This window comes from Hyla sarda, chromosome 4 (genome assembly GCF_029499605.1).
Source record: "Hyla sarda isolate aHylSar1 chromosome 4, aHylSar1.hap1, whole genome shotgun sequence".
Lineage (NCBI taxonomy): Eukaryota > Metazoa > Chordata > Amphibia > Anura > Hylidae > Hyla > Hyla sarda.
The window spans coordinates 39455548-39480603 of NC_079192.1; the positions used below are offsets into that span (position 1 = coordinate 39455548).

Genomic DNA, 25056 nt, shown 5'->3' on the forward strand with positions numbered 1-25056 from the left:
TAGGGAGTGCACAGGTGGAAACTAATCAAGGTAATTGGGAAGATTGGACCAGGCACCATCATTGGTGCACTGGCCCTTTAAATCGCAGAGACCCGGCGCGCGCGCGCCCTAGGGAGCGGGGCCGCGCGCGCCGGGACAGGACCGACGGAGAGCGAGTCAGGTACGGGAGGCGGGGTGCGCATCGCGAGCGGGCGCCACCCGCATCGCGAATCGCATCCCGGCTGGAGGCGGTACCGCAGCGCACCCGGTCAGTGGATCTGACCGGGGCGCTGCAGCAACGAGGATGAGGCGAGCGCTCCGGGGAGGAACGGGGACCCGGAGCGCTCGGCGTAACAGTTCAATGCGATGCCCTAGCATAGCATTGATCAGTGTTTCTACAGCTTGACTGCTGCTGCCTGGATCTAAGGCACAGAGCAGTCATTCGGCGATCGGACAGCGAGGAGGCAGGTAGGGATCCTCCTCGTGTCCTGCAAGCTGTTCTGGATACCTCGATTTTACCGCGGCGCTCCCGAACAGAACCACTGAGCTAACCGGCAATGTTTACTTTAGTTTTAGACGCGGCGATCAAGTTTGATTGCCGCGTCTAAAGGGTAAATGCCGGACATCAGCCCGATCGGCGATGTCCGGCATTAGCCGTGGATCCCGGTTGCTTATAGCAACCGGGACCCACCGGGTAAGGAAACCCTGGAGGGGATAGGGGGTAGTACAGGAGGGGAACATGCCCAGGGGATTATGCCTAGGTAAGGGTTAATGGTCGGGGTTGCAGTGGGATAGAGGAGGAGTCAGGGCAGGGTTAAAAGGCCAAGGTTAAGGAGAGGGACTTCAGTCGGCGTGTGGCCAGCTGAACGTTCCCGTCCGGGTGCCCCTTTTTTCTTGGGACTGTCGCAGCAGCGGGGTCAGGAGAGGGATCTGGAGGCACCAGTGGATGGCATGATGGTCTTATTGGATAGAGTGTGGAGGTGGACTGGGAGCGGATCCCAGCCCGATGGTGAAGTCCATGTGGACATGGGCCCAGGAAGGTTTGTGGGCTGCACAAATGGTGCTCCTGGGCAGGTAAGCTATGACTAGGAGCAAGTGAACCCCACCCCCTTTGGTTGGGTAATGGTGCCTTCAGGTTCTTCTCATGCGCTAGGGATACTTTATAATTTGTTGTTGGCTCTGGTTTTATGTATGATTTTCATACAATTTTGCTATATTTACAGTGTTTTAAATTGGTTATTTAATAAAGTGGGCCTGTGGCCTTTTTGCACCAACACCTTGTCTTGTCTTGTTTAGGTAAAGGGGGGAGGGCTTATGGTGAAGTAATGGATGGTATAGTTGGGTGGTCAAAGGGACATAGCAGCTATAATATCCCCTTGTCATGATGCGTGCTCACCTTCTGAGCGCACATCATACCTCGGGAGCCGCAGATGGACGTTAATGAAGGTCCATTTGCAGCAAGGGGTTAAGAGTCATGTCATGTGATTGTTACCCAGGAGGTACCAGTGACCATGTGATCCCAAGAGTGACCTATGGGCTCACTTCTAGTCACCCCCATATAAGCCCTGGGTGGAGCTTCTCTCTCTATTGCTAAGCTGAGGTCCAGTGCAGACTGTGCAAAAGTCCCATACTCCCTTATCCTGCCAACACATCCCCCTTCTTCCCCTGGTTACCCTAATAACAACATGACAACAGATAACCTTCTTAATGGACGTGGGGGTCGGTCACAGCTTTATTAACTCCATTACATAACATCAAAATTAACCTCCAATCTCCTGTAGGTTGGTAACCAGAGAGGAAGCACACTGCCAGCCGCCGGCATTAGCCGATGGGCAACTCACCCATCCACCTCCATTCTTAATTAACTAACTCCTGTACCGCCAGCTGTGACTTAATAAAACAAATCCGAGACATAAAACAATCCCAAAACTACCAACATTACGACAACGTACAATATGAGAGATAGTTGGTCACTAGCGTAAAATTTCTTGGTTTCTTTTTATTATTATTATAATTTTTTTTTTAAATATATACATATAACAGAGAGTAACACCAAAGCTGAAGATAAACAAAAAGGGCGGGAAGGTGGGAACTCCTACTAGAACAAACCGGTAAGAGGAAGGGGAGGGGGGAAACAGTGTTATATATCCCCCCCCCATTGCCCTCCCCTTCCTGCCCTATCACTCCACTCCTCTAATTAACCCCTCCTACTCCCTGGTCCTCCCCAACTGAAAAGGGGGGGGGTAACTAACTCTGGGCTGCCAAAAAAAAAAAACCTTCACACAGTCAGTGCCACCTAGCCCTAAAATGGCCCAGTGGCACCCAGTCGTGCCTAGTGTGTGTGTCCAGAGTGTTGGAGGCCTCAAAGTCCAGTCCTGCAGCCACCAACAATTCAAGTAAGCTAAAGTCACAGCTTTATGAGTCAAATCAAGCCAGTCCCTGTCATCTGTCAAGTCAGCGTGGTCTGCATTCAATTGTCCAGTCCCAGAAAGCCCTTAAGGTCTCTGAGTCACTGGTCACCTCCTTGGGTCCTGGCTGAACTGTATAGACTGTACCCTCTGTCTACCCTCAGTAAAGCTACCGTTGCCCGTAATTTGGCATCGGAGTCTTTATTGCCCCCGTGTCTAGTCCAGGATCCAGCGGTATACCTTCGGGTGTGTTTTAGGCTAAACCACACCCTGGCGTCATGAACACAAGGGGTTAATGCCATCTGCCCTCATCACACCCCATTACCACTAGTGTTGCTCGCGAATATTCGCAATACGAATTTTATTCGCGAATATCGCATATTTGCGAATTCGCGAATATTCGCGAATATAGCGCTATATATTCGTAATTACGAATATTCGGGTTTTTTTTTTCACAGTACACATCACAGTGATCACCCCTCTCTGCTTCCAGCTTGTGTGGTGTAAAGAAGGCTCTAATACTACTGTGTGAGACTGGTGTGAGAATTTTCGCATATGCTAATTTTTGCTTATGCTAATTTTGTATATGCTAATTTCCGCATATGTTATTTTCGCATACACGAATTTTCGCATATGCGAAAATAAAACGAGAATATTACGAATATGCGAATATTCGCGAATATATGACGAATATTCGTCCATATATTCGCGAATATTCGCGAATTCGAATATGGCCTATGCCGCTCAACACTAATTACCACACACCCTACAACACAAGTATAATATGGGCATTCGCATCCTATACTGCCACGTGCTTACTCCATCCACTATCAGGGCTGCCATCAAGAACTTTGGGGCCTCTTACACAATTTGAAGTCTGTGCACTTTTTCCACAGCAGGAACACTGTTCCCTTTAGCAGGAGTCCTGCAGGACCAACCCTTGGGGGAAATCTTGGGTGAGTTCCCACGCTTTTTTTTATCGTAGGACTTGACCCCTGCCTATATGTATTACACTGTTCCATATAGTACTAGTCCCCTCTGTGCCCATGTATGGTATTAGGCCCCAACATTGCCCCCATAGATTAACAGGCCCCAAACATTGCCCTCATAGTATATTATGTCCCTCATATTGCCCCATAATATATTATTCCTTTCACACAGCTCCATGGAAAAAGAAAACACTACTCACCCCTCCTTTGTTCCCCCGCAGCTCCTGTCACTCTTCTTCTCTCGCTTCTTCTCGCTTCCTAATGCTGCTGGCTACTTCCTGTCACATAAGCCGCAGCAGTCGAGCGCACATTCAACCCTGTGTGTGTGACTCAGAGTTGAAAGTTGCTGTCGCTCGGGGATTCGGGACAGGTTTCCCAGATCCACTGGTGGCCCCCACCTTCACCTGGCCACCTTGCCACCCTGCCGGTATTTTTTTATTAAAAATACCGGCAATGCAATAACCGGAATTTATCCAATCCTCCAAATTCCGAAATGTTGCACCATAAACTATACCAGTGTTTCCTAACCAGAGCGCCTCCAGCTGTTGCAAAACTACAACTCCCAGCATGCCCGGACAGCCGTTGGCTGTCCGGGCATGCTGGGAGTTGTAGTTTTGCAACAGCTGTAGGCACCCCTGGTTGGGAAACACTGATCTATACCATATACTACTATATAGTCCAACATGCTGGGAGTTGTAGTTTTGCAACAGCTGTAGGCACCCCTGGTTGGGAAACACTGACCTATACCATATACTACTATATAGTCCAACATGCTGGGAGTTGTAGTTTGGTAACAGCTGGAGGCCGGGGCGTAGCTAGAAACCCCAGGGCCCCGGTGCAAAAAATTGCCTTGGGCCCCCCTACCACCTGACAACCCGCTTCCCCAATCCCGGACGACCCCTTACTCGGCCGCACAAACATATCAGTGACTACAGCACTGATGGGACACAGTCAGGAGAATACACAACTATTTAAGTGACTAACAGGCAGGGCCGGACAGACAAAACAGACATTTAAGAATAAGCGGCACATTTTTCTGGAGGAGATCCAACTGCTGGGACCCCCACCAATCACCCAATCACCTTGGTTCCAGTTACTGCCTGCTGTTATAAAGCTATAACTCCCATTATGTCTGGAGAGCCTCGGGCATTATAGGAGTTGTAGTTTTGCAACAGCTTGAGAGCCCCAGATTAGGGTACAACATCACCCATCATCACTGCGGAACTTACAAGTGACTCAAGCTCTGATAGGACAGTTAGGAGAAAACACAATGATATCAGTGACCTGAGTGATGTCTTCTCTGTTGTCTTTTCTTTTCTTCTCCATCTGGACCAGACGTCAGGACGTCTTCCAGCTCCATCTTCTCTGCAGAGTCTGACGCCCGGACATCATAGGTTCTCACTTTGTCAGTAGATCCTCATCCTCTGTATGAAGACAGTAATCATTATTATTCTGCTAAATACTGTACCCCCTGGATATAATACTGCCACCCACTGTATCCCCTGAATATAATACTGCCACCCACTGTACCCCCTGAATATAAAACTACCATCCACTGTACCTCCTGCATATAATACTGCCACCCACTGTACCCCCTGAATATAATACTGCCACCCACTGTACCCCTGCATATAAAACTATCATCCACTGTACCTCCTGCATATAATACTGCCACCCACTGTACCCCCTGAATATAATACTGCCACCTACTGTACCCCCTGAATATAATACTGCCACCCACTATAACCCCTGAATATAATACTGTCACCCACTATACCCCCTGAATATAATACTGCCACATACAGTAGAAAAATGAAAGAGATAGGATCCAGCTCAATGCAGATAAAATCGGGTTTAATCCATAGGACAAGGAAGGAACAAGTTACGCGTTTCAAGCGCTGCAAGCGCTCTTAGTCATACAACAAATGCATGTTACAAGTCGGCTTAAATAAGCAGTGGGGCAATTACAGCCGGTCACAGGTCATGTGACCGGCAGGAATTAACCCCTTACAGGTAAATAGAGGCATACAAAATATACTTCAAGTATCAAAAGCGATGGATAAATACAGATATAATTGGTGACTACATAAAAGGAAAATGTCTAGGAACAACAAATGACCAATATGTAGAGAGATGGGAGAAAAAATAATCAATGAGTAAAAAGACATAAGATATTATGTTTCATATTAAGAGGATATATGCCAATCATGTACATAGGCTGTAAGGAAGCTACATGTAAATTAACATCTTAAGTGTGTATCACCAGATAGGTTCTATGTGAAAATAACATGAATATACGAATAAATCAATATATATTAATGGACGTCTGGGGAACATGCCACATACAGTACATACACACACACCATTCATACATACAGTACATACACACATCATAGACACGCCGCCTCCGCCCCCCCCCCCCCCCCCCCCACGTGCATAATACATACACACACATCATGCATACACATATCATACATACACCCGCCGCCTCCAGATCCCCCCCCCCCCCCCCCCCGCATAGTACATCTCTACTAGAGATGAGCGAAGTTACAGTAAATTCAATTCGTCACTAACTTCTCGGCTCGGCAATTGATGACTTATCCTGCATAAATTAGCTCAGCTTTCAGGTGCTCCCGTGGGCTGGAAAAGGTGGATACAATCCTAGAAGACTCTTTCCTAGGAGTGTATCCACCTTTTCCAGCCCACCGGAGCACCTGAAGGCTGAACTAATTTATGCAGGATAAGTCATCAACTGCCGAGCCGAGAAGTTCGAGACGAATCGAATTTACTGTAAGTTCGCTCATCTCTAATCTCCACACATCATACATACATATTGTTTATACACATCTATCATTCATAAACACATATCATTCATACATCATAGATACAGTACATACCCACACATCATTCATACAGTACATACACATCTCACACACACACCATACATACACACGCTGCCTACGGACCCCAAATTCTATGATCACCTCATGAACACATAGATACCATTATTCAGGATGGCTGAACGTGTGCAGCCCACAAATCTATAATTCTCAAATTTAATTAAAAAAATGGTACTGTTAAAAACTACAGATCGGAGCGCAAAAAATGAGGCCCATATAAGGAGAAATAAAAAAGTTATAGGGGTCAGAATAGGACAAAATTTCACTGCATATGTGTATCCTGTGATGTCACGCATAAATAATCAATTATGCAAATTAGCATGGGTGGTATTTAATTGCAAGAAAGGTGGCAACCCTAGTCACTGAGGGTGCGATGGGGCCCACAAGTGACGGGTATGGTTATGCCACTGCAGGGACTGTGCCGGCAACAGTCCCAGAAACGGCAATTACCGGCCTATGGCAGCCCTAGTGGGGTACTGGGGTAATGACGGCCCTGTCCACTATCCAGACCTTCTCCATAGTCTGTATGAGGAACATTTGCTTTGGGTTGGACTCTCCACAGATCACACCTGCCTGCCAAACATAATGTACAAAAAAAAAAAAAAAATTAAAAATTAAAAGTACAGAACATCTAGAAAAGATCAAAAAGGAAGATATATGATTCATCAGTGCTCTGGTTTTTTGAAGATACACAACCATATGTTCATCTGTGGTCAATGGGGTGAAGAGTGAGCGCTCATCCTCAACCTCATATCTGAGAATCTGAACCAAAGCTCAGCAAATCTCATGATTCAGTAACATTTGTGATAAAGCTTAGAATAGTCTTTTACTAACGATAGGAAAATGTTTTATGTACAGTGTGTGGTGGCCCAGTACAGAATCTGTTATTCTGTACACCTGCCCGTCCAGTGTGGCGGCTTCTATTCCAGTGTTCCCCTGGGTCCACATCGCTCTTAAGGACTATAAAATCTCAGGTTATATGTTGGTTAATCTTTTGAGGTGTTTGTCTCTTTAAATAATGGTCTTTGTAACCCTGTTGTCAAGGGGAGTATGCAAGGTGAACAGGTGGCTTGTCAGTGACCAATGAGATCTCTCAAAGCTTTCCCCCTTATATAGTGAGGTCAGGGTTCTGCTCACTCTCTTGAGTCTTAGCTGAGGTACAGTGAAGTGAGGAGCTGAGGAGTCTGAGTGATCCAGAAGGAGGCCTGAGGCCTAGTCCTGCAACCACGCTTCCACCGCAAGTTAACCCCTGCACCTGTAGTAAAAGTCAAAGCTGCAAGGTAGGACCTAAACCAGTGGGGAAACTACAGAAGTCCAAGTAGTCAGGCAAAGTCAAGCCTGTCAATTGCTAAAGTCAAGCGTGGCTGCCTCAGTCAAGTCAATTACAACTACAAGCGCCAGCAAGCTGATAAGCTTCCCAAAGTTCACCCTGCATTTCCTTAGCGCCTATCTGAGTTGTATGGACTTTAAAGGGAACCAATCATCAGATTTTACCCTATATAACGCTTGGCAAAACGTTATATAGGGTAAAATCTTTATTTTCACCATTCCCGGGGGACGCTCCTGCCCCCAGGGATGGTGAAGATATGAAGTTATAAACTAGTCACCGCCGCCGCTGTAAGTAGTCACCTGGGCGGGGAGCTCTTCTCACCAACTCACGTTCTTCGTCCGGCAGCGACGCCCCCTCCGCTTGATTGATGGGCCGCGTTATCACTCTGCTCTGTCTGTTCAGTGAGCGGAACGATGACGCGGCCCATCAATCAAGCGGAGGGGGCGTCGCTGCCGGACGAAGAACGTGAGTTGGTGAGAAGAGCTCCCCGCCCAGGTGACTACTTACAGCGGTGGCGGTGACTAGTTTATAACTTCATATCTTCACCATCCCTGGGGGCAGGAGCATCCCCCGGGAATGGTGAAAATAAAGATTTACCAAGCGTTTATATAACTGTAGGGATGGTATTGGGCAGGTGATGGTCAGTACCTGGTTTCCTCCAGACATGATGCTGCCCCCACCATGATCACTGTAGGCATGGTATTGGGCAGGTGATGGGCAGTGCCTGGTTTCCTCCAGACATGATGCTGCCCCCACCATGATCACTGTAGGGATGGTATTGGGCAGGTGATGGTCAGTACCTGGTTTCCTCCAGACATGATGCTGCCCCCACCATGATCACTGTAGGGATGGTATTGGGTAGGTGATGAGCAGTGCCTGGTTTCCTCCAGACATGATGCTGCCCCCACCATGATCACTGTAGGGATGGTATTGGTCAGGTGATGGGCAGTGCCTGGTTTCCCCCAGACATGATGCTGCCCCCACCATGATCACTGTAGGGATGGTATTGGGCAGGTGATGGTCAGTGCCTGGTTTCCTCCAGACATGATGCTGCCCCCACCATGATCACTGTAGGGATGGTATTGGGCAGGTGATGGGCAGTGCCTGGTTTCCTCCAGACATGATGCTGCCCCCACCATGATCACTGTAGGGATGGTATTGGGCAGGTGATGGGCAGTGCCTGGTCTCCTCCAGACATGATGCTGCCCCCACCATGATCACTGTAGGGATGGTATTGGGCAGGTGATGGGCAGTGCCTGGTTTCTTCCAGACATGATGCTGCCCCCACCATGATTACTGTAGGGATGGTAATGGAAAGGTGATGGGCAGTGCCTGGTTCCCTCCAGACATGATGCTGCCCCCACCATGATCACAGTAGGGATGGTATTGGGCAGGTGATGGGCAGTGCCTGATTTCCTCCAGACATGATGCTGCCCCCACCATGATCACTGTAGGGATGGTATTGTGCAGGTGATGGACAGTGCCTGGTTCCCTCCAGACATGATGCTGCCCCCACCATGATCACTGTAGGGATGGTATTGGGCAGGTGATGGGCAGTGCCTGGTTTCCTCCAGACATGATGCTGCCCCCACAATGATCACTGTAGGGATGGTATTGGGCAAGTGATGGGCAGTGCCTGGTTTCCTCCAGACATGATGCTGCCCCCACAATGATCACTGTAGGGATGGTATTGTGCAGGTGATGGACAGTGCCTGGTTCCCTCCAGACATGATGCTGCCCCCACCATGATCACTGTAGGGATGGTATTGGGCAGGTGATGGGCAGTGCCTGGTTTCCTCCAGACATGATGCTGCCCCCACAATGATCACTGTAGGGATGGTATTGGGCAGGTGATGGGCAGTGCCTGGTTCCCTCCAGACATGATGCTGCCCCCACCATGATCACTGTAGGGATGGTATTGGGCAGGTGATGGGCAGTGCCTGGTTTCCTCCAGACATGATGCTGCCCCCACCATGATCACTGTAGGGATGGTAATGGGCAGGTGATGGGCAGTGCCTGGTTCCCTCCAGACATGATGCTGCCCCCACCATGATTACTGTAGGGATGGTAATGGGCAGGTGATGGGCAGTGCCTGGTTTCCCCAGACATGATGCTGCCCCCACCATGATCATTGTAGGGATAGTATTGGGCAGGTAAAGAGCAGGGCCTCCAAGATGTTTGAGCATTCTTACCTATACATAGACCCCATTTCCTTTTTGTAGACTCCTGGTTGCTAAGGACAAAAACTACAAATAAAGTCTCGATTGTCTGTGGTTCAAAGTGTAACCTGGGGTTTGTTTGCACATTATGCTGAAGGCAGCACAATGTACGGCAGAAGATGCTCGCTACGACTTCTTCCTGTATCAGAAACCGCAACTCTCAGAAGAAGAACATAGGAAATAAAACTCAGCATCAAAAGCCGGCAGCAGACGATTCGCAGGGGAATAGCAAAAGATCACCGATGACATGAGTGAGTCAGGTCACCACATCTGTATAGACACCATGACGACAGGGAAACAACCCACTGGGTAATAAATGGCACCCGTAGGTGATGCATCATAATACGCTTCTGCTTATTATCATAAACAGAAGAAATAGTGAAGCTGTAACCAAGTATAACAGAGGGGAAACCACAAGAAATAAAGTGAAAATGCTAAGAATACGATCACAGTGAATATCACCATTTTACACTGTAGAGCCTTGGCTGTCCGGGCATGCTGGTAGTTGTAGTTTTGCAACAGCTGGAGGTCCACAGTTTGGAGACCACTGTCATAGAGGATGAGCTCCAAATACTCTGTGCAGATTTAGTTAACTTATAACATTCTAGCTACTTGCAGTCACCACTAGGGGGAGCTTACTGAATACTGTTTTATTATTGAGTTCTATGGGGAGATGTATGGGGAGAAATACTAGTGCCAGCCACAGGATTTCTTTTCCTAACTAGGCCTTTAAATAATAACACCCAATATCCAGTAGAACCTTGGTCTCCAAACTGTGGACCTCCAGCTGTTGCAAAACTACAACTTCCAGAAATGCCCGGACATAAATCGGTATATAAAGCTCCTATGCATACCCCTGTGTCTCCATAGTTACAGACTACAAACAAACTCAGTGTAGTCTGCCCCTGCAGTTATGTGTTACTGCCCTCTCTATAGGGAAGATTTATCAAAACCTGTCCAAAGGAAAGTTGCTGAGTTGCCCATAGCAACCAATCAGATCGCTTCTTTCACTTTTAACAAGGCCTCTGCAAAATGAAAGAAGCGATCTGATTGGTTGCTTTGGGCAACTCAGCTATTTTCCTCTGGACAGGTTTTGATACATCTCCCCCTGTGACCCCTCTATATCTGTAGGGTGGTAAGAAAAAGGATCAGAGTAGGTAAAGTAAAACGTGACTGCAGTGTCAGACTACACAGGGTTTGTTTGTAGTCTGTAACCATGGAGACATATACTTTTACATAGGAGTACTTGGGCTGTAATCTAAGGACCTGCATATACCACCCCTGACACACAGGTCGATTTGCTATAGGTCTGACCACCTATATTTTTCACTCTGGGCATGCTAGTGGCAAAACATGATCAACAATAGCACTGAGGCCTTCATAGCAACCGATGGTGACCAGGCTCCATGGTGACCAGGCTCCATGGTGACCATGCCCGATGGTGACCAGGCCCAATGGTGACCATGCTCCATGGTGACCAGGCTCCATGGTGACCATGCCCGATGGTGACCAGGCTTCATGGTGACCAGGCTCCATGGTGACCATGCCCGATGGTGTCCAGGCCCGATGGTGACCAGGCTCGATGGTGACCAGGCTCCATGGTGACGATGCCCGATGGTGACCAGGCTCGATTATGACCAGGCTCGATGGTGACCAGGCCCAATGTTGACCAGGCTCCATGGTGACCAGGCCCGATGGTGACCAGGCTCCATGGTGACCAGGCCAGATGGTGACCAGGCTCGATGGTGACCAGGCCCGATGGTGACCAGGCCTCTTGCAGCTAGGTTACTCTAGGACAGTGGTCTCCAAACATTGGGCCTCCAGATGTTGCAAAACTACAACTTCTATCATACCCGGACAGCCGTTGGCTGTCCAGGTATGCTAGAAGTTGTAGTTTTGCAACATCTGGAGGTCCACAGTTTGGAGACCAACGCCGAAAAAGTTTTAAAAAATGAGCCGAATATTTACCCACCAGGTACTAGAAGAGTTTTCTGCTAACCTATGTTTCTCAGAGAGGAAAACAGCTTGAAAAGCCACAAGGAAATGGTTTTGGGAAACAGAGGATATCGCAAAGGGACAGAAATAGATTGTCCACCCCCCCCCAGGCGGAAGTTCAGAACACAAGAGCAGATGTGACCTAACGCCTCTCTCTCCCAGGCAGGGACCCTTCCCACTGGGGACGTGTCTGCTCTTTTACCCCCTTTCCTTCATCCGGACAATTCACAGACTCGAAACTGGGGATTCGGCCGGTGGCGGAAATGTCCCCTCGTGCCCTCTGTATCCGCACTGAATTGTTTTATTGTCTTTAAACCACTCACAGTGACAGCCCGGAGAGTGGATCGGCACAGGGGAAGAGCACTTGTAATGTCACATAAGGGACCGTCCCATAATGTCACAACACACGGAGGAGCCTACTGCCAATAAATCGCCGCAGGCGCCAGAAACCTTCCGTAAATACTAAGCAGAAGTCGCTCGATAAATGTCATTTCCTATGGGCTGCACATATTCTGTCAGCGAACATGTATACAATAGTACCAGTGTGTATAATATATGTAATCCCTGTGTCCGCCTCTGTGTTTTATCTGGTAATAACTGGGGGTAAATGTCCACATGGATGTATGAATCCTATCCACTGTCCTAGAGGCAACTATCTGCCCCCTAAAACATAGACATGTACCCTGCAGAAAGTTTTTTTGCTTGCCCTTTACAATTCCCCCATAAGAAACAACAAACAGCTATGTAAAAATGATAGTCCCAGTGCCACCATAAAAAACTGTCAAAGTTCCCCTTAACAGGTGTGGTAGCCCTTGGGGGGGTATAGTGTAGTTGGGGGTGTTGCTGTGTTGGAATATGAGAGGTTAATTTAACCCTTGTCACTCGTGACGCCAGGGTGAGGGTTAATACGATGAGGTAGTTGCTAGGCCTATCGCCACCCTTCCTAGAAACGATAGGTGCGTGCAGAAATAAACGATTGTCCACGGCAGTGCTGAACTTGAACTTGCAGGAACTTTACTGGTGAATTGCGGTACATTCAGTTACGGTAACAGTCTTAGTAACAGAGTCTATTATCAGCACGGCAGGGACTGACAGTTGCTTAGGACCGATAAGTTATCCTGAGATTAGTAGAATTAGGTTTTGCAGAGATCCGCTGGATTTAGGGGGTCTGTTTAGCTCCAGTGATCTTGCGGAGTAATAGGGAATTGAAGTAACTCACAGTTTTGGAATGATGGCCGTTGCTTCAAGGCTTTGGCCTAGTGGTTGCCGATGACAGCTGCGCAGATCCGTTCTCATCAGCAACCCACGAGGAAAGAGAGTGATTAATAGCCGCCGCTCCCTTAAATGGGCAGGGGCAGGGCCGTTTTGGATTGGTCCATGTCAGCTGTCACTCACCGTTACAAAGCATGGTGGGTGATCACCTGACTACCTCCAAAGGTCCTTGAGTAAAAACTATAGAATTCTGGACCGCATCACGTGACCCGCAGGTCCTGCGACACTACAACAAGGTAAGTACACTTTATATAAATATAGACAATTAGAATTTGAATAATTTTAATTATTAAAGGGGTGACTAGGGGCTAACTATAGATGAGGATCCCACAGGTACCCAGGGACTCTGACTTTGGGGACCTCACCACAAGGTAACGGATGCAATCCGGTACCGGGACATCACACAGGGCTTTCCAGGGAAACCCATTGAAGGCCTATCCACAGGGTAAAACATCAATAGCTGATTGGCAGGATACCAACACCGCGCGCTTGTACTGTCCAGTTGTATCTGGAAGCCTCAGCTCCGTACATTGTGTCGTGGTGGCTGAATAGGAGCTGGGCTGCAGTAACCCAGCACAGCCACTACAAAAAGCCGAGGCTTATGGCTCTCTACACTGTGTTTACTTCTGGCTGTGCAGAACAGCTGATAGCTGGTCGACAGGGATGCCAGGTGTTGGCCATCAATTGGTTTTCCATGGAAAAGTAAGCCCTTAAATGGGCACTGTCAAGAAGAAATGTTTTAACGTTCGGGGTCTGAGTGTTTAGACCCTGATCAATCATGAGACTGAGATGGGAAAAGTGCAGTAACCCAACACAGCCACTACACAAAGCCAAGGCTTCTGGCTCTCTACACTTTGTTTACTTCTGGCTGTGCAGAACAGCTGATAACTGATCGACGGGGATGTCAGGGTAGACCATCAATCGCTGATTGGCAGGGTATCAATACCGCACGCCCCTACTGTCCAGCTGTATCCGGAAGCCTCAGCTCCATACTTTGTGTTGTGGTGGCGCCAGGTTAGTGCAGCGCAGCTCCCATTGAAATGAATAAGAGCTGGGCTGCAGTAACCCAGCACAGCCACTACACAAAGAAGAGGCTTATGGCTCTCTACACTGTGTTTACTTCTGGCTGTGCAGAACAGCTGATAGCTGGTCGACAGGGATGCCAGATGTTGGCCATCAATGGGTTTTCCATGGAAAAGTAAGCCCTTAAATGGGCACTGTCAGGAAGAAATGTTTTAAACGGTCGGGGTCTGAGTGTTTAGACCCTGATCAATCATGAGACTGAGATGGGAAAAGTGCAATAACCCAGCACAGCAACTACAAGGCTTCTGGCTCTCTACACTGTGTTTACTTCTGGCTGTGCAGAACAGCTGATAACTGATCGACGGGGATGTCAGGGTAAACCATCATTCGCTGATTGGCAGGGTATCAACACTGCATGCCCCTACTGTCCAGCTGTATCCGGAAGCCTCAGCTCCGTACTTTGAGTCGTGGTGGCGCCAGGTTAGTGCAGCGCAGCTCCCATTGAAATGGATAGGAGCTGGGCTGCAGTAACCCAGCACAGCCACTACACAAAGCAGAGACTTCTGGCTCTCTACACTGTGATTCCTTCTGGCTGGCTTAAATGGGCACTGTCAAGAAATAAAATGTTTTAAGTGGTCTGGCTGTGCAGAATAGCTGAACAGCAGGGATGTCAGGTGTTGGCCATCAAAGGGTTTTCCCTGGAAAAATAATCCCTTTAAATGGGCACTGTCAAGAAGAAAAAAAAAAAGTTTTGATCGGTCAGAGTCTGAGTGTTCAGACCCTGAACAATCATGAGAACGAGCTGGGAGAAGTCAGCGCTTAGCGGATCTGTTTGTGGCCCTGTGTCTGTAACATAGACGGACTTGTACTATAAGTCCTTGTAATGTAAGTCCCTGCTCATTCTCGCCATTGGTCTAGGTCTGTACATTTAGACCCTGACCAATAAAAACGTTTGTCCTTAGGATATGTCAAAAGTTTTCTTCATTAACAGATACTCTTTAAATAAGATCTCCAATAGGTGCCAGTCAAGTTTTTGCCACTTTGGACAGCCCCCACTTGTTAGGCTGGGTTCACACCACGTTTTTCAAGCACGGTTCCCGTATACGTTTTCATTATTGAAAACGTATGGAACCGTATTGAAAACCGTATACATAGACAAATAATTGAAAACCGTATGCACCCGGATGCATCCGGTTGCGGACAGTTTGCTTGCAATACGGTTTTCTCCCGTACTCAAAACCGTAGTTGACCACGGTTTTGTCTCCGGTTTAAAAACCGGACTGCAACCGCATACGTTTTTTTTTAACATGGGAAACGCACATGTATATGGTTCCATACGGAAAATCGTATACGGTTTTTACTTTGCACATGCGCATTTGCATCCTAAAGTCCCCACCCTAGACCCCTCCCATTAAAAATGGACAACATTTTCAAAAACTTATGTTTTTTTTTTTTTTTTCATAAAAACGGACGGAACTGTATACACTTTTACAAACAGTATACGGTTTAAAAATGCATGCGGTTTACTTTTTCCCATACTGTTCCATCCATTTTTTTGCCATACGGTTTTCTTTAGAAAAACTGATTGAAAACAGTATGGCAAAAACGTAGTGTGAACCCAGCCTTAGAGGGGTCCCTTGACAATAAACTGATCACAGAGTGTCCCCCTGTTGGGATCCCCAACTGTAACCTGTTGTAAAACATGACCGTAAGTGTCCAATTTCCCTGCAGCACCCCCAGAGGGGAAAGTAAGCATTACACATTAAAATCCATGTGTTGTCTATGTGATAGAGGGCAGGTCTGGACCTCCCGAGTGAGAGACACTCTTTGAAGCCACTGTGGCCAAGATATCAAGATCCAGACTGGAGGACCCCCATCTATTAACTCATAAAACCCTAATAGCTTAAATAATACATTTTCTGAACCAGACATCCCTATAGCGACATCACGTTAATTGTAATATGTCAGATTATTAGAGCTCTGGGGCCCCAATGCAAATAAAATCTGCAACAGGACCACCCAACTATCACAATTTATCAAACTGGTCATGACACGTAGGGCAAAGTAACTTATGAGCTCCCCTGAGGCTCCAGGGCCCCTGTATGACGGCATTCGTGCCCTCAACTATACATACACCCTTGTAGGCATCTACTATGGGGCCCAGAGAAAAGGAATTGTATTAACACAAATATATATAAATCAGTTGTTTTGAACCTTAGACCTTGAGATAATATTCTAGAACTGTTGAGTAAGATGAACCCGTTTCCATAAGCAATGATGGTTCTCACATACATATGATGATGTATTACCGCTCCTTATGCAAGACTGGTTGCACATTCCTTTCTCGATAAAAACAGCTTCTTATGACTAATGTTCCTGTTAATTCTTAAAACCTAAAGAGTAAACCTTCCAGAAAATTGCCGAATGGCACCCGGAGTCCATCCAATGACCATAGTGGGCAAAGCATTTTGATACCATCAAAGAACTGATCATATTGAATGATCTGTATCCATCTCGCCAACAAATATTCGCCAATACTGGAGATGACCTCTCATTGACTTTGTAATACTCCATATTTTCTGCAACAACAAATGGATACTCCAAATTTCCTCCAACAACAATGGGATACTTCGGCGCTGACGAAGTATCTCATTGTTGTTGGAGGAAATTTGGGGGATCCCGTTATTGGCGGGAAGGCTGCAGAGGATCCAATTTATACTATCACATGTTCTTTCCAAAGTTGTGTTTGGATCTGCACAACCACCCAGGGTCAAAGGCTTTTTGTAACCCTAGGCAAAAGATTATTTTGCCTCCCCCTTGACTCCGCCCATTGGCCCGTCCTTTGAAATGCTCCACCTTACTACTGGGGTAACACACTATAACAAACCTCCTCCTCATGCAGCTGGCTGAGCGAGTGGTTTTGATGCTGGTTGTCTAAATTTAATGTGGCAGGCAAAGCGGTGCCCCCCATGAAAAGGGTGCTTTAGGCAGCTGCCTATTATGCCTATAGGCAGAGCCGGCCCTGCCCAGGGTAAGCGTTAGTTCACACCCAGTGTTTGCCGAATCATAACGGTATTGCACCCTGAAGAGCTTCTCTGTTTTGTAGTACTCTCGTAGACAGGACTGACTCTACCCTCTCAGTCAACAAAATGCAGGGGGGAGGGGGATGAAACTGCAGCTCCACCTTCCCTCTGAGAATGAGTGTCTGAGGAAGCATTGACCTTACAGAATGTCAACCCAGAAATATTCCGGGCGGACATTCCGTACACAGATTCAGTCGGCGCTAGGACCGCTCTGACTTGTGCCGTCACTATCAATGGCAATGCATCCACTGAAAACAATGGGAGGCTGCTGCACCTGAATTGCCGAGTAGAATTTCTTAACAGAATTCTGCATGGGAAATGCGTAGTGGGAATATGCCCAGACTCTATTCTGTGGGGAGAAGAAAAGAAGGAGTAAGACATTTCAATGGACCAGAGTACAAGGCATCTGCACAGAACTCTGCTTAAGGATCTGCATACTTGCCAACAATCTTGACTTTGGTGGGACAACAAAAGTGATGAGGTTTATCCAAATCCTACCCAAAGTGGCTTCTTTGGAGGCATTCCCAGTTCATTCAGGGTCTTTCCCAAGGGCTTAAATGACCGAAGAAGATATCTTTACACTAAACACTGTATGGTGATCTGATTCAAGATAAGTGTAATGTCCTGAGCATAATAAGAGATCAGCTAAACATTAAAGGGGTACTCCACCCGTATACGATCTCCGGGCCGGCACTGCACTGTTCTGAACAGGGAAGTTTAGGGCTTCCGTGTTCATGACGTCATTCCTTGCCCCCTCCCATAGACTTGAATTAAGGGGGGATGTCACCGAACAGGGAGATTGCAGGTGGCCCGGCCGCTGGAATAGAGGGGATAAGATGTATAGGGGGAGTACCCCTTTAAGGTTGTGTCTGTCCACAAGCATGTGGACTGTTTCCAATGGCTTGAATGGGGCTGTGCTTACAAATTCAGATAAAGAAGTGACCACATAATACATGGAGGGACCCATTATCCCATTCCTTCTTAAAGGGGTATTCCAGTTTTTTTTTTCTTTAGCCTTTGAGCCCAGGATGCCATGTCTTTTTATTTTACTGTTGTTTCTGACCAGAGACAATGTGTCATAAGTCACATGGTCTCCAGGGGGCGTGGCTATGCTACAGTTGGTTAGTGGATAGTATCACTTCAGTAAATCCCTCCTACCCTGCTATCAGCCCACCGCATGCTGGGAGTTGTAGTTCTGCAACAGCTGAAGGTTCACAGTTTGGACAACAGAGAAAGAATAATAGTGGTGAACACTGGTTATAACTAAATAGGAAACCATGAAAAAGAGAGGCAAGGGTTAAAATCAGAGCACACAATGTGATAAGGTAACATACAGTATATAGAGGTATTATAGGGCAGGGTATATGTGATGTAGTCCACATGTCCTCCTCATGTCACAATAACTAAAGAAAATAACCTACGTCTCCCAGAAAGCAGAAGTGAGAATGTGACATATTAATCTTATTATCAATTACACTATAGGAAATCCCAGAATGTCTGATGTGGTGATGTAGCGTCTGTTTCCCCTGAATTCAGGTAGCGGGGGCCGACAGCCTATACACCCACAGACCCCAAATACTACGCACACACATTACATGGTGTCACATCACACCTTGGAGGCTGCCAGGTACGTCACCCTGCCTTCTGTTCTATGGACATTATAGAATACTTCATATACCATGTAATTCCTACTGCAAATAACTTCTTATACTACTCCAACCTTTCCTTATATCCCTATATCTCCTCCTATTACTCCATATAACATCCCTATATCTCCTCCTATTACTCCATATAACCTCCCTATATCTCCTCCTATTACTCCATATAACCTCTCCTATATCTCCTCCTATTACTCCATATAACCTCTCCTATATCTCCTCCTATTACTCCATATAACCTCCCTATATCTCCTCCTATTACTCCATATAACCTCCCTATATCTCCTTCTATTACTCCATATAACCTCCCTATATCTCCTCCTATTACTCCATATAACCTCTCCTATATCTCCTCCTATTACTCTATATAACCTCCCTATATCTCCTCCTATTACTCCATATAACCTCTCCTATATCTCCTCCTATTACTCTATATAACCTCCCTATATCTCCTCCTATTACTCTATATAACCTCCCTATATTTCCTTCTATTACTCCATATAATCTCCCCTATATCTCCTCCTATTACTCCATATAACCTCTCCTATATCTCCTCCTATTACTCTATATAACCTTCCCTATATCTCCTCCTATTACCCCATATAACATCCCTATATCTCCTCCTATTACTCCATATAACCTCCCTATATCTCCTCCTATTACTCCATATAACCTCCTCTATATCTCCTCCTATTACTCCATATAACCTCCCTATATCTCCTCCTATTACTCCATATAACCTCTCCTATATCTCCTCCTATTACTCCATATAACCTCTCCTATATCTCCTCCTATTACTCTATATAACATCCCTATATCTCCTCCTATTACTCCATATAACCTTCCCTATATCTCCTCCTATTACCCCATATAACATCCCTATATCTCCTCCTATTACTCCATATAGCCTCCCTATATCTCCTCCTATTACTCCATATAACCTCTCCTATATCTCCTCCTATTACTCCATATAACCTCTCCTATATCTCCTCCTATTACTCTATATAACATCCCTATATCTCCTCCTATTACTCCATATAACCTTCCCTATATCTCCTCCTATTACCCCATATAACATCCCTATATCTCCTCCTATTACTCCATATAGCCTCCCTATATCTCCTCCTATTACTCTATATAACATCCCTATATCTCCTCCTATTACTCCATATAACCTCCCCTATATCTGCTCCTATTACTCCATATAACCTCCCTATATCTCCTCCTATTACTCCATATAACCTCCTATATCTCCTCCTATTACTCCATATAACCTCCCTATATCTCCTCCTATTACTCCATATAACCTCTCCTATATCTCCTCCTATTACTCCATATAACCTCCCTATATCTCCTCCTATTACTCCATATAACCTCCCTATATCTCCTCCTATTACTCCATATAACCTCCCTATATCTCCTCCTATTACTCCATATAACCTCCCTATATCTTCTCCTATTACTCCATATAACATCCCTATATCTCCTCCTATTACTCCATATAACCTCCCTATATCTCCTCCTATTACTCCATATAACCCCCCTATATCTCCTCCTATTACTCCATATAACCTCTCCTATATCTCCTCCTATTACTCCATATAACCTCTCCTATATCTCCTCCTATTACTCCATATAACCTTCCCTATATCTCCTCCTATTACTCCATATAACATCCCTATATCTTCTCCTATTACTCCATATAACCTCCCTATATCTCCTCCTATTACTCCATATAACATCCCTATATATCCTCCTATTACTCCATATAACCTCCTTATATCTCCTCCTATTACTCCATATAACCTCTCCTATATCTCCTCCTATTACTCCATATAACCTCCCCTATATCTCCTCCTATTACTCCATATAACATCCCTATATCTCCTCCTATTACTCCATATAACCTCCCCTATATCTCCTCCTATTACTCCATATAACCTCCCTATATCTCCTCCTATTACTCCATATAACATCCCTATATCTCCTTCTATTACTCCATATAACCTCCCTATATCTCCTCCTATTACTCCATATAACCTCCTATATCTCCTCCTATTACTCCATATAACATCCCCTATATCTCCTCCTATTACTCCATATAACCTCCCTATATCTCCTCCTATTACTCCATATAACCTCCCTATATCTCCTCCTATTACTCCATATAACCTCCCTATATCTCCTCCTATTACTCCGTATAACCTCCCCTATATCTCCTCCTATTACTCCATATAACCTCCTATATCTCCTCCTATTACTCTGTATAACCTCCCCTATATCTCCTCCTATTACTCCATATAACCTCCCTATATCTCTTCCTATTACTCCATATAATCTTCCTATATCTCCTCCTATTACTCCATATAACCTCTCCGATATCTCCTCCTATTACTCCATATAACCTCCCTATATCTCCTTCTATTACTCCATATAACCTCCCTATATCTCCTCCTATTACTCCATATAACCTCCCTATATCTCCTCCTATTACTCCATATAACCTCCCTATATCTCCTCCTATTACTCCATATAACCTCCCTATATCTCCTCCTATTACTACATATAACTCTTCCCTATGCCTTCTCTTCCAGAATGTCCAGGAGAATCCCCAAAAAGGGGGGAGACATGCTGGACTTAAAAGGGGTACACCGCTGGAAAAAAATAATGTTTAAAATCAACTGGTGCCATAAAGTTAAACAGATTTGTAATTTACTTCTAATTAAAAATCGAAATTTTTCCAGTACTTATCAGCTGCTGTATGCTTCACAGATAGTTCTTTTCTTTTTGAATTTTCTTTGTCGGACCACAGTGCTCTCTGTTGACACCTCTGTCCATGTCAGGAACTGTCCAGAGCTGGAGAGGTTTTCTATGGGGATTTGCTCCTACTCTGGACAGTTCCTAAAATGGACAGAGGTGTCAGTAGAAAGCAATGTGGTCAGACAGAAAGGAAATTGAAAAAGAAAATAACTTCCTCTAGAGCATACAGCAGCTGATAAGTACTGGAAGGATTAAGATTGTCATATGTAAATATAATAGAAGTAACTTACAAATCTGTTTAACTTTCTGGCACCAGTTGATTTTAAAAACAACAACATTTCAGCGGAGTACCCTTTAAGCATGTCTACAATGAGCTCCCCCCAATAGTAATGCCAATGGCATGCTCAATGAATGGCATCATTACTTGTTTATATAATATTTGCAATAACCAATGTAACAGCATAATCCTACTAGATAGACATGAATATGACGAGCACCACTCCATGCAGTGCTGACCATGCCTGGTTCTTTCTCGCCTACATTTAAATCATTAGGGCCAGGATGACATGACAATGGCAATGTGGTCATTTGTCATTGTATTTAAGGATTGTCACGTTGTCATGTGATTACGTTGGGTTCTGTTACACAAGGCAAATGCAACTTAATATTTTTATTTACTCATAAGCTTCATGCAACTTTGCCGGCATTGACCTCATTGCAAGTTCATGACTTCATTGCGTGAGACCTGATTCGACTGTAATAAGGTCACATGACAGCGATTCACACAGATATTTTGGTTACGCAACTTAGTTGTGATTTGCTGTCACCTCTACTGTACTTTATAAGAATATTACACACTAACAGCTCATTCTGGGACCACAACTGCAGGTTGAGACCTTCTTTAAAGGTCATGAAACTCCAAGGTGACTTGGTTTACTGGAAGGTACCAGTATATTATTCCTTATTTTTAACGCTTTATTTTTAAGAGAGATGAGTTCATGTCAGTCTGTATGGTATGAACCGTTTTATCAGTGCCGGCTAGAGTGCCCCCATACATTTTCAGCCAGAATGTGTTCCCATACACACATATATTGCTTTTGATGGAATAATCCTGTGTTCTATGTATTCCATACTGATTATTGTATTTTACATATATTTTAGATCACATCCGAGAAGATATCTTGAAGCAAAGCCGAGAATGGACTAAACAGTGATCTTCCACTGTTTTATCATTGTTCCTCCAATTGACCGATTTCAGGTCACCAAAGCAGCCAGGATGAGCGTCTACAAGCATTACATGAATGTGTCCAAGATCTGTGAACATTATAACTATACGAAAGGAGTAAAAAAAGACAGCTCTTCTCGAGAGGTCATCTCCGTCATCTTCATCATCATTTGTTGTGTCATCATCCTGGAGAACATCCTTGTCCTTATTTCAGTTTGGCGGAACAAGAAGTTCCACTCCGCCATGTTTTTCTTCATTGGAAACCTAGCATTTTCTGATCTTCTCACCGGATGTGCCTACATTGCTAACATCTTACTGTCTGGTAAAGCCACCTTCACGCTAACTCCTGTGGCCTGGTTTATCCGGGAGGGCACAGCTTTCACAACTTTAGCTGCTTCCGTTTTCAGTCTGTTGGCTATAGCCATCGAAAGACATGTGGCCATTATTAAAGTCAAAGTCTACAGCAGCGACAGGAACTGTAGGATGATCATTCTGATCGGAGCTTGTTGGGTTATATCCATGGTCATCGGAGGTTTACCCATCATTGGCTGGAACTGCATTGGAAACTTGGATGAATGTTCCACCGTCTTCCCTCTCTATGCCAAAAAGTACATTTTGTTCGTAGTTACTATATTCACTATTATACTTATCTCTATTGTGATTCTATATGTCCGTATATATTGTATTGTAAAATCAAGCCATGCGGAGATAGCTGCACCACAGACTCTTGCTCTCCTAAAAACAGTTACAATAGTCCTTGGAGTTTTTATTGTTTGCTGGCTTCCAGCTTTCACTATTCTACTCATGGACGTGGCCTGTAAAGTGAAATCCTGCCACATTCTCTACAAAGCAGACTACTTCTTTGGGGTGGCCACCTTGAATTCGGCATTGAACCCTATCATCTATACTCTGAGGAGCAAAGACATGAGAAGGGAATTTCTGAGGGTGCTTTGTTGTTGGAACTATGTACGAAAGAGCAGGAACGCTGATAAATGCATGCTCCATTTACGAAGCTCAAGCTCCTTAGACCGTTGCACGCAAAAACACTATTTCCCCACGTCACCGGTCATAAAGGACTGCAACACATTTGTGTGATTAGGATCCTTACAAGTATTCAATTCTTTCTGGTCAGAAGAACCATGATATCTTGAAGTAAAACTGATGGTTGTTAGGTCTGACCTGAATGAGAACATTGGTATAAGCACCAGATCTGGGAAGGTATATCGACGATGTGTCTCTGCATTTCCTTACATGTTGGGCCTGAAACTCTTTTTCCTGCCAGGTTTCAGAGCTCAGCGCTTTCAGTGAAAAGCTCTTGAGATAACCTAGCACTCTGATTTATGGTTGCAGTTGAAGTACAACAATAAGAGAGGCAGAACCGAATGTGAAAAACAGTCTATTATATATGTAGACATAGACGAGAAAAGCAATTACGGTATTCTCTGTGCAATAGAAAGGAAGCAGTTTTACACTCCAGGACTAAGAGCATATTAAAAGAGAAGCAAGTCATATATACACACATATGTATATATTTATATCCACAGGAAAAAATGGCAGCACACAAAAAAGTTATTTCAAATCCACCTGTGGTTTATTTCATCCTCAGTACAAAAAACAGGCGCAACGTTTCAACGATCTCACATCGTCTTTTTCAAGCATGCTTGAGAAAGACGATGTGAGATCGTTGAAACGTTGTACCTGTTTTTTTGTGCTGAGGATGAAATAAACCACAGGTGGATTTGAAATAACTTTTTTGTGTGCTGCCATTTTTTCCTGTGGATATTTGCTATATTGGGATCCCTAACCAAGACCAAGATGATGGCGTGCACCAACTAATTTTATCTTCTTTGGATGTGCTGTTCTTATCTGTCATATATATATATATATATATATATATATATATATATATATATATATATATTAGGTGTTGTTGTTAGGTAGTGAATCACAATGCTTTATCTTGACAGTAAGAAGCACAATTCACACTTTTAACTACACTTTTAGAGAAAAATAAAACAGAAAACCCCTTTTTGCACACTAATATCAGTATATCATTTTCACTACCCCCTATCTATTAAGCAGGAATTTCCTTAGCGCAATTCACTATCTCGAAATGTTCGTCATTCCGGACATTCACCACTTGGCTTAGCTCTGTTGTTCTAATTTATACCGCACTTAAAAGCCGATTAATACATTGCTGATATCTGTTACTGGA

The 25056-nt window shown here is 45.1% G+C and overlaps 1 protein-coding gene across 9 annotated transcripts in view; it reads left to right on the plus strand.

The window, feature by feature from the left end:
• The window catches only part of S1PR2 (sphingosine-1-phosphate receptor 2), a 61094-nt gene extending 36697 nt beyond the window's left edge, over window positions 1-24397 (plus strand). Inside the window, exons 1-2 of one of the 9 annotated variants that reach the window (XM_056570600.1) lie at window positions 9959-10076; window positions 22778-24397. In XM_056570600.1, the coding sequence (XP_056426575.1) occupies window positions 22893-23936 (1044 nt within the window). In that variant the 5' untranslated portion in view covers window positions 9959-10076; window positions 22778-22892 and the 3' untranslated portion in view covers window positions 23937-24397. Of the gene's footprint in view, window positions 1-9958; window positions 10077-10855; window positions 10983-11090; window positions 11133-13207; window positions 13329-17635; window positions 17658-18355; window positions 18524-18804; window positions 18826-22777 lie in introns of those variants that run through there. The other 8 variants (XM_056570598.1, XM_056570597.1, XM_056570602.1 and 5 more) reach the window with 8 other exon arrangements.
• Window positions 24398-25056: the final 659 nt, after the last annotated feature.